Source organism: Malania oleifera, chromosome 9 (genome assembly GCF_029873635.1).
Source record: "Malania oleifera isolate guangnan ecotype guangnan chromosome 9, ASM2987363v1, whole genome shotgun sequence".
NCBI lineage: Eukaryota > Viridiplantae > Streptophyta > Magnoliopsida > Santalales > Ximeniaceae > Malania > Malania oleifera.
This window is the reverse complement of record NC_080425.1, coordinates 36,252,803-36,263,330: the sequence shown is the minus strand read 5'-3', so window position 1 is coordinate 36,263,330 and position 10,528 is coordinate 36,252,803. Positions and strand designations below refer to the sequence as shown.

Sequence of the window (10,528 nt, the reverse complement as noted above, 5' to 3'; positions counted from 1 at the left end):
TCTCCCCCTCGCAGCAACCTGATCTGACTACCCACCTCCGGCAGCATCCAAGTAATTTCCCTGCATAACTCGGGAAGGTGACGCTGACTTGCCTTTTAAATCTCGCAGCTTAGAGCTGCGAGATTTTCTCCCTTTACGCGACACGCGTCGATTTCTAACTGGCTGCTCTTTTTGAATCTCGCAGTTTGGAGCTGCGAGATTTGGTTCCCTCCTTCGCATGTGCCGTCTTTGCAACGGCTATCGGTAAGCTGCGAGATTTGGTTCCCTCCTTCGCATGTGCCGTCTTTGCAACGGCTATCGGTTTAAATCTCGCAGCATCAAGCTGCGAGATTACGTAAGCATTACTTTGGAAAATTTTTTTCAATAAGAGTATTATTTGATATTTTATATATTTTTAATAATAAAACCGGAAAAAACTCTAAATACAAAAGCGTTGAGTGATGGAAAGGAGAGTAGAATAAGGGGATGGAGGGGAATGTTGCGTGAAAGAAATTAATGCTCCTAATAATCACCATACTGTTGTATTATTTTCAATTCTGTAAAACAAACACCGAAACCTTAATCTTCTTCCATGAGTCTCCAATGATGAACATGAATCAAAATCCTTGAAAATTTGAATTAAGGGTGGAATGCATACGATTATTTGCCATTATCCTCCAACTTTTTCGAAAAATTCTTAAAAACCCTAAATTTGAGGCTGCAAATCAACTTGGCTTTCTGTCCAATCGCTCCTATCCAGAGGGATTGAATTGAAACAAAATCGAAACGTTTGGGAATGGCGATAACAAATTAAAATTTTAAGAGCGGATAGTGATGGCGTAATAATAGAAAAAAAGACAAGTAGCCAGCAAAATAAATTATCGAAACCGGTTAAACTCTTGAGCTGGAGGAATTACACCGCGGGCTATGGAGAAGACGACGGAGAGGACCAACCCAACGGCGGTGTTCATGGCTTTCGGTACCAAAGGCGATGTTTACCCCATTGCTGTATGTACACTCCCTCCACTCCTCCTCTATCTTACCGATGTTTGTTAGTTAAACTAATCTTTTCCGATGCAATCACTTAAGGACGGAGGTAGCGATGTTGAGTTCAAGAAGCTCGTTTGTTTGGCGGAAAGCAGTCGGATTACAAGATTAAAATGAGTGAAGAAGATAGCAAAAATCAAGTGATATAAAATCATTTCTTTGATAAATCTTTCTTGTTTTTTAGAAATCTCACGAATGAGATTCCTAAGAGTTCCCTCTATTCGTTCTAATAAATTTCGTTGAGCGGAGATGAAGGGGAGAGGTGTGGCAGATTCAATGTCGTAATGGAAGTAATTCTGTGGTTAATGTTGTTATAACTACGAATGATTTGTGGCTGAAACCAGGTGAGAAGGAGCGTAAGAGCTGTCACATTAAGGATGAAAAGAAATGGATGATTATTCTGATACTGGAAGTGATCTTGATAACAAAATGTAAAAGTGGCTTATTATTGCACGAATTCTGTGAGCATGATGGGTAACTCTCAGGCTCCTCAAATTTAGTTGGTGACATTTCCCATGTGCAGGCAAGTCTACTTGAAGGCTTAGAAGGTGTTAATCTCTTTGAAGATGATGGCAAGGATATAGGGTTAAATGGTTAATGGAAACGATATTGAAGCTCAACAATTGTTTGAAAGATTGGTTTGTGATTGAATGATCCTTGAGGAAAAGAAATTTATTTTGATTGTTGTAAAAGCAAGGTAGAAGGGGTCATGAGTTATATCTCATTTGAAGTCTTGTCAATTACGATTGCCAGGGTTTAATAAGGGGCTTTCTTAGAAAGGCTTTCTAGCAATGGGAGATCTCTTGCTCATTTGATATTGGGGTTTTGGCTCGAGTAGAAAGGGCTGTGTTTGATGGAATGGTACAATATTCGCTATCTTTTGCACTCTTTGGATTGAGAGGAGTGTGATAATTTTAAGGGTTGCAAAATTTGTCCTTGTTTATTATGGATAGAATGGTGTTCTTGGCTTCTTTTGAGCCTATTCATTTCTTTTTTTGAGGGTTTATCATCGTTTAACTTTCAAAGGGATTGGAAGGCAGCTCTATTAGTAATCTTTTTGGTTCTTTTTGGCTCTTATTAAAATTTTAAGCAAAAAACACTCACCTTTCATGAGGTTTGGCAAAAAGACAGAGACTTCCCTTGAGGTTTCAAAAATTCCATTGACCTTCCTTGAGGTTTCAAAAATGCCTTCTATGAGGTTTGTTAAAAAGACACAAACCTTTCCAAAAAAGAATTGCCTTTTTTAAAAATATATGGGGTGGTTTGTGTCTCTTTGGCAGACCTCAGGGGAAGTCTGTAGTATTTCTGAAATTCAGGAGAGGTCCTTGAAAATTTTGAAACCTTAGGAGAGGTCATGTGATGCACTTAATGTCCAAATTTTTTCATGCACAGTCGGTCCCAAGCCTAAGTAAGGGAGGAGAGTTGCATTAGGTAGCTAACAGCTAGCGTAAAATTTGTCAAATTACTATGATATGAATCCTTGCCGAATATTTATTGGGACGTCCCCTACAAGTGACGCGTTGCACTTGTACCATCTGAGTGTAGCGAAAAGTAGGTGAGGGTGGGCTAGGTCGTCGCCCCAAAGCGACGCGCTATGTCGGTGCCTGGGTACTATGTCAAATGTGCGAAGGTTTCTGCATCATTCTGGATGTGGGCATGTAAAGAAGTTAGTTTAAGAAACTAGGATTAGATTAGAAACGTGGAATATAGGGACACTTATGGGTAAAAGCATGGAAATTGTGGACACAATGATTAATATAAAAATTAATATAATTTGCCTTCAAGAAACTAAGTGGGTCGGGGAGAAAACCAAAGAAATTGATAAATCAGAATTTAAACTTTGGTATACTGGAAAAGAAAAACATGAAAATGTAGTAGGAATTATTGTAGAAAAAAACTTAAAAGATAGCATTGTTGATGTAAACAGAGTAAGGGCTAGAATTATAAAAATCAAGATAGTATTAGGCCAAGAGATAATAAAAATCATTAGTGCTTATGCTCCTTAAGTAGGCTTAGTATAAAATCTTAAGAGAAAATTTTGGGAAGATATGGATAGTATTATATAAGGCATACCAGGGACTGAGAAAATATTCATAAAGGAGATCTGAATGGACACGTTGGAAGGGATAATAAAGGTTATGAGAGGATATATAGAGGATATGGATATGGAGACAAAAATGAGTCTAGGGAGATGATCTTAGACTTCGCTATGTCATGTGATTATATTATAATGAATACTTGCTTTAAAAGATAAAAACACTTAATAACCTTTAAAAGTGGACAAAATAAAAGTCAAATAGATTTTTTGTTTTTTTTAACTTGGAGGGTAGATTGTTTATCTTGCAAGGATTGTAAAGTTATTCCAGGTAAAAGCCTAACCACACAACATTGAGTCTTAGTGTTAGATATATGTATTAAAAAATGAAAGAAAAAGGATAAAATACACCAGTGTAAGAGAACTAGGTGGTGGAACCTAAAGGGAGAAAATATAATAAATTTAAAGATAAAATGATCAAAGATGGAGATTGGACTATAGAGGATGAGATAGATACAAATACTATTTGGAGTAGATTAGCTAGCTCTATTAAAGAGATAGCAAAAGAAATTTTAGGTGATTCAAGGGGAAGATTCACGAAAGTTGTTGGTGGGATAAAGATGTCTAAAAAGCCATAAAAACAAAAATAATTTGGTATAAAAATGGCAAAAATGTAGAAACATGGATAACTTTAAAAAGTATAAAGAGGCAAGAAAAGATGCAAAAAAAGGCTATTAGTGAAGTTGAACACAAATCATTTAATAATTTGTATGATATATTAGATACAAAAGAAGGAGAAAGAGATATATTTAAACTTGTTAAAGCTAGAGAAAAGAAGACTAAGGACTTAGGAAATGTAAAATATATAAAAAGTGAGGATGATGTTGTCTTGGTTAAGGACGAAGACATAAAAGATAGATGACGAAGTTACTTTAGTTAGTTATTTAATGAAAACCAAATAGAAGACTTAAACTTAGAATTGACAAATGAGTAAAAGACTAAAAATATGAGATTTATTTGCAAAATTAGAGTTAATGAGGTTAAGTTTGCACTAAAAAAATGAAAAATGGAAAAGGTATAGGAATGGATAACATCCCAATTGAAGTTTAGAAATGCTTAGGTGATAACTGAATTATATGGTTAACAAATTTATATAACACAATTATAAAAACTAAGAAAATGTTAGATGAATAGAGGAAAAACACTTTAATACCTATATACAAAAATAAAAGATATATTGAAAATTGTAATAACTATTGTGGAATTAAACTTATGAGTCCTATGATGAAATTGTGGGAAAGGGTAGTTGAACAAAGATTAAGGTTAGAAATAAAGGTCTTAGAAAATTAATTTGGTTTTGATGCTTGGGAGATCTACCACAGAAGCTATATATCTTTTAAGAAGATTAATGGAAAATTTTAGGAAAAAGAAGAGGGACTTGCATATGGTTATATTGACGTAGAGAAAGATATGATAGGGTACCTAGAGAAGTTCTATGGTAGGTTTTAGAAAAAAAAAAGTTGTATGTAGTAGGTATACTGATGTCATTAAGGATATGTATGATGGAGTAATGACTAGTGTAAGGACTATAGATGGAGAAATTAGAGAATTTTCAATCACCATAGATGTACATCAAAGATCTGCTTTGAGCCCTTATCTTTTTCGCTTTAGTGATGGACCCATTGACTAAGAACATTCAAAATGAGGTGCCATGGTGTATGTTGTTCGTAGATGATAATGTATTGATTGATGAAATTAGGGAGGAGTGGAGGTTAAGTTAGAATTATGGAGAGAAGCTTTGGAATCTAGAGGCTTTAGGATAAGTGGAAATAAGACAGAATATATGAAATGTAATTTCAGTAATGGTCGGAGGAATATTGGAGACAAAATTAAACTTGATGATGAAGAAATAAATAGCACTTCTAGATTTTGATACCTTGGATCTATTATGCAAGCTAAAGGAGAAATTGAAGATGTTGTGATGCATAGAGTTAAAACAGGTTGAGTAAAATGTAGAAGTGCTTCAAGTGTGCTTTGTGATCATAGAATACCCTTAAAATTAAAACGAAAGTTTTATAGGACGGTTATAAGATAATTATGCTATCTGGATCATAATGTTGGGCGACAAAAGAACAGAATATCCAAAATGTAAAAGTTGCTGAGATGAGAATGCTTAGATGGATGAGTGATATAACATTGATAGATAAAGTAAGAAATGAACATATTCGTGATAAGTTAGGCATAACTCCTATAGAAGATAAGATAAGGGAGGGATGGCTCAAAAGGTTTGGTTGGACACTTGCAACGTAGCCCACATAGTGCTCCAGTGAGGAACAACGAGTTAGTTACTGCCGAAAGGGGGGGGGGGGGGTTAGTAGAAGGGGTAGGATAGACCTAAAATAACTTGAAATGAGATAGTGAATAAGACTTTAATAGCCCTTAATTTGTCAAAAGAAATGGTCCATGATCACATAAATTGGTGGAAAGGATTCATATAGTCGATCCCACCTAGTGGGACAACGCTTGGTTTTGTTGTTGTTGTTTTAGGGGAGGTTTATGTCTTTTTGCCAAACCTTAGGGAGGTGAGTGTCTTTTGCTCCAAAATTTTCTCTTATCTAAAAAAAAGAAAGTGTTTTTCTTAGTTTGTGTTAGCTTTTCGTTTTGTCTGTGTGTGTGTTTTTTTTAATTTTTAGTTTTCGCTCTTTCTTAAGGACTACTGTTCCTCCTTTAGCTTGTACTTCTTTTTTCCCTCCCTCTTAATGTATATCTTTTCTTATTAAAAAGACAACACAGTTGCAAATTGCAATTTAATTGTGTTGAATTCCACTCAATCCCAAATTCTTGGGTTGAATGCCATGGCACCAAACAAATTGTGAAGGCATTTCTTAGTTCATCTTGTAATTATATGGTTGACATCCTGTAGGATCTCCTCTTTGTTATGATTATAAATAATGGAGCCTAGATAACTCTTGGTTTAGGGAAATTTGGCTTCCTTCGGTATCTTGTTTTGGCTTTTGGAAAAAAAGAAGGTCGAAAATATTCTAGAGTAAAAACTAGAATGCCATGAGACTTTTGGTCAATGGCATTATTAAATATAATTTTTTTTTTACTAATGCCATGGAAACAGCCTCTTGCAAAAATGCAAGGTAAGACTGCATACTATAGACCCATTGTGGTCCGCCCCTTCCCCGGACCCCGCATACGCGGGAGCTTTGTGCACCGGGCTGCCCTTTTTAAGGCTCTGTCATGTTCTCTCTAACTTGCATATTATTTTTCTATGGATCTTTCACATTAAACCCTGAAATTTTCTGTAGATTGATTTTGAAAATGGTCTTACTGGTGCTAACTTTAGGATCTATATTACACTTGACTTTTAGTGTTTTGGGACATTTTGTTGATGGGCACATCAGCCAATATTTGGCTTTATATTGCCTACTTTGAATTTGGGAGTTGACTACCTTATGGCATCTAAATTTCTATGGTGTTTAGAGATAATTGCTTTTCTATCTTTTTTCTTTTTTAACATGCCTTTTTTTCTTTGCATTTAGAACTTAAGTACATCGATTTTGTTATTTACTTAACATAGGATTTTTGACATTTTTGTTGTTTCCTTTCAATTAGAACTTAAGTACATCAATTTTGTTATTTACTTAACATATGATTTTTGATGTTCTTGTTGTTTGCAGGCTGTAGCTGTGGCTTTTGCTTGCAACCAGAAACAATATTCTGTTGTTCTAATTACTCATGCAGCTCATGAGGTTTGGACCAATGCGCTCTTCATTTTCTAAATTGAGTTCCTGTTGGGTCTTTGTAATGATTTGAGCATATTGGAAGGTGCAGGATGTATAAAACAAAAACAATGAAACAAAAAAAGAGCAAATAACATTAAAATGTGCTGCTCATACAATTCAGGGAAATGAATTGTTTGCAAACTACCATGCCATTTAAATCTTTTGTTATTGAATACTTGCTCAATCTTTTATTTCTAGTCTTGTGATGAGGTCATTGACCATGCCTTGAATGACTAAGGCTAATTTCTCCTCATCCCATTTGAGGATCAAGGTCCTTGTGGGCCCCATGTTTTTGAAAAAATTTAAATTTATAAATGTAAGTAAAATTTATTTATTCAGTTTTTGCTTATGAAATGAGGTGTAATTATATATATGTATATTTTGTTTCTACAAGCTAATATAACCTTAATATAGAAGCTAATAGACCCTAAAAATACAAATTTAAAATCACTATATCATCTTAGAAACAAATTGAACAAAAAAAGTTTCTACATCCAAACCTAAGAGTCAAAGGTTCAAATCACGGGAACAGTCTCTTTAAGCATGGAGATAAGACTGCATACATCTTGTCCTCCTGAGATCCCCAATGGCGTGAGAGCGTTGTGCACAAGATGTTATATTTAAATTTTCTATGTGTATACAACAACAACAAAAAGTTGTAAAAATATTGGGGTGGTAGCAGGGAGGAAAATGTCATCATTGTCATTGCCCTACATATTCTTGTGGGATTTCTTCCCTTGTCTCTGCCCCATTTCCCATTTATATTCCCCAAACTTTCCTTATTTGGTAGGGCATGACAAAGATTGGGGAAAATAGGGCAATATGTCATCTCTATGTGATAAAGATTGATATTTTTAGGGACATAACTTGAATTAAGTTGAGACAAGAGATCAACTTGAAAAAAACTGGCTCAGCAGTTGCTTGCCCAGCCTAGCAGGGGCTACAGACCGCCAGCTTGGGATATTTGCTGGATCTGAGGCATGTCAGCTAGGTTCGCACCGAAGAGGAGGAAGTTTGCTCCATCTGAGACATGTTAGTTGGTAGAGGATGAAGGCTGCACGACTTGAGACATGTCAGCCAGGTTGGAGGAGTCGGGCGAGAAGTGGGCATTTGGATGGATCATATTGACCCAATTCAGAGGCCTATCTTGAAGAATAGGTCAATGGATTATTGTGTCCTAAACCTGAATGTGCTAAGTTGATTAGTTGTCTATTATGTGTGTTTAGTTTGTTCATAGTAGGATTATGTATTTTGGGGGCTTGTTTGTAATATTTGTGTATTTTAGGGTAATGTCAGTTTCATGTATTTTTATGGGTATATTTGTAATTTCTTGTGTTATTGGCTTTCTTATAAAATAGTGTGTGAAAGGGACGTAGAAGTTGGTTGTTGAATTTGAATTGATAAGTAACGTGTGATTCCCACTTGAATCTCCTCTCATCTCTCCCCTCTTCCTTCTCCTTCTTCTTCGCCTCTATCTCTCCTAATCCATGGCTGCAGATCTTTGATGCTGTTCTGCAACATTTGGTATCAGATTTCCTCCATTTCCAATCCCCCATTTTCCTTTACTATCTTTGATGCTGTTCTGCAACATTTGGTTTCAGATTTCCTCCATTTCCAATCCCCCATTTTCCTTCACTATCTTTCAGATTTCTTCATTCTGTCTCTCTATTTCTAATCTTCTCTCTCTGTTCTTTTGTGTTTCTCTGTCTTTTCTTCCTCCTCCCTCCTTCTTCTACCTTCTTCTATCTTTGTTCTTATCTCATCGTCATTCTATGCTTCTTGCTCACTACTATATCTCTTTGATTCTGATTTCTTGTTCTCTGCTATGAAATTTCAGTCTAAATAAAAACACCGCAGAACAGTTCTGAGTTTTTTCAAAATTTCCAGTCATGTCCTAATTTTTCATATACCTCATCCCTGGAAGATTTTCATGACACCACCCACACCATCAAAGAAAGAACCCCTCGAAACACTGTCCTCTGAAGTTTCATTGCCGCCTGAACATGGAGGGGTCCCCATGCACCAGCAGAAGCATTTTCTGCCGAGCTCTCTTTGAAATCCCCAACTTCCTGTGTTTTTCTCATCACACCACCTTTACCACTGTAAGCCCCACCCCCTGATCTACCTTTGTCTGAAATCTCATGGCCAGAGGCTCAAGTGCCTTTTGTGTTGGTGACATGCATGAGGAACATTGCCAGTTTGTTATATAATTTCTAGTCTTGTGTGAAACTGCTCTAGCCACGATATTTAGGGTTTTTCTTTCATGATATTTTGATCTGCAGTGTGATTTTTTTGCAAAAAACTGCTATATTTTGATATGAAAGGCTAGAAATTGAAGAATTAGTGTATCACCAGCACTTTGGAGTGTGGATTTGTCACTGTCAGAAAAAAAAAAATCAGTTTGCATTGTTGCATTTGTCAGTTTTCTTTGTGAATTTCTTTAATTTGTGCATGGACCCTAGGCCACATGTGAGTTGAAGATAGTTCTTGAACATTGGGGATTAGATTTGTGGTTTGCAAGAATAGGTTGAGGATTGTTAGCAACTTATTTAAGGGTTTTTGGTTTATATATAATTGGAACATGGTGACTAATGTTGAGTTATTTGCAAAGGTGCAACTATTGACCGGTAGGGTACAAAACATGGAAAATGCTTTGGAGACTATTACCAATGCTTTGAACAGGCTAACAATAGAAGTTACAACCTTAGATAAAGAGACCATGGATTTTCCTACGTGCCTTTCCCACACTATTTTTGAGTTGTGTGGAGACCAAAATGATCATTTGTGCGAGGGAATCAAACTAGAAGTCCCAGAATTTAATGGTGATGGTTCTTTTGATGAATTTAACAATTGGGGTGCATTATGTGGAGTACTATTTCCAATTTTATCATAGGAATGAGGCTAGAAAATTGTATTTTTCTAAATCAAAATTAAAGGGAATTGCTTGAATTTGGTGGACTAAACAACAGGAGATCTTTAGAAGATGGAGATTCAGTGAGCTTACAATGTGGGAGGAGATGAAGCGAGCCATGTAGGAGCAATTTATGTCTCCCAATTATTAGCAATTTGTGTTCATCTCCAATTCTTTGATTTGTAGGTTTTATCATTTCGCTACTTGTGCTGGCATAGGATGGAAAGAGGATGTGATGATAGCTTTGTAAGGAAAGCATTGAAGCCAATAATTGCGTTAAAGCTTGTTGCATGTTATCTCATTACAGTTGGAGATGCTGTATATGTTGCCACTTAGATTGAGGAGGATATGTAATGTAATCCTCCTAGAGCTAGATCAACCCTTCGGTTTGAGAAGAGTACTAGTGGACAATTGAGCAATAAAAATACATGCATCCTAATCTTCAAAATCAGTACTAAAATAAGACTCCTCTGGCTGCCAGTGGAGACTATTGAAAATGGAGGAAGTAGTGGGTGATGATTCAAAAAATGTTGTAGAAAGGCTTTCGTAGGGGTAGGCTACTTTACTATTAGGGTGGAGCATAAAACTCTTTGTGCAAATCACATTGATTCCTTAGTTGTTTGGATCTCGGAGTTCACTAGGAGACACTTCTCCTACATCTTGTTGAAGATTGAGGAGGTTTCATAGATATTAAGTCTTTGGGGGTTATTTGTGAAGGAACTTAAGAAGCTGAAGTGTTGATTCGAGGAGGCCTTCTTAGAGGTG

General features: G+C 36.0%; 1 protein-coding gene across 2 annotated transcripts in view; it reads left to right on the top strand.

Annotated features, from left to right (window-relative positions):
- The first annotated feature begins 454 nt into the window (after window positions 1-454).
- Window positions 455-10,528, top strand: part of LOC131164791 (sterol 3-beta-glucosyltransferase UGT80B1) — a 122,989-nt gene continuing 112,915 nt past the window's right edge. The window contains exons 1-2 of one of the 2 annotated variants that reach the window (XM_058122241.1): window positions 455-987; window positions 6,748-6,819. In XM_058122241.1, the coding sequence (XP_057978224.1) occupies window positions 907-987; window positions 6,748-6,819 (153 nt within the window). In that variant the 5' untranslated portion in view covers window positions 455-906. The remainder of the gene's footprint in view (window positions 988-6,747; window positions 6,820-10,528) is intronic. The other variant, XM_058122242.1, reaches the window with a different exon arrangement.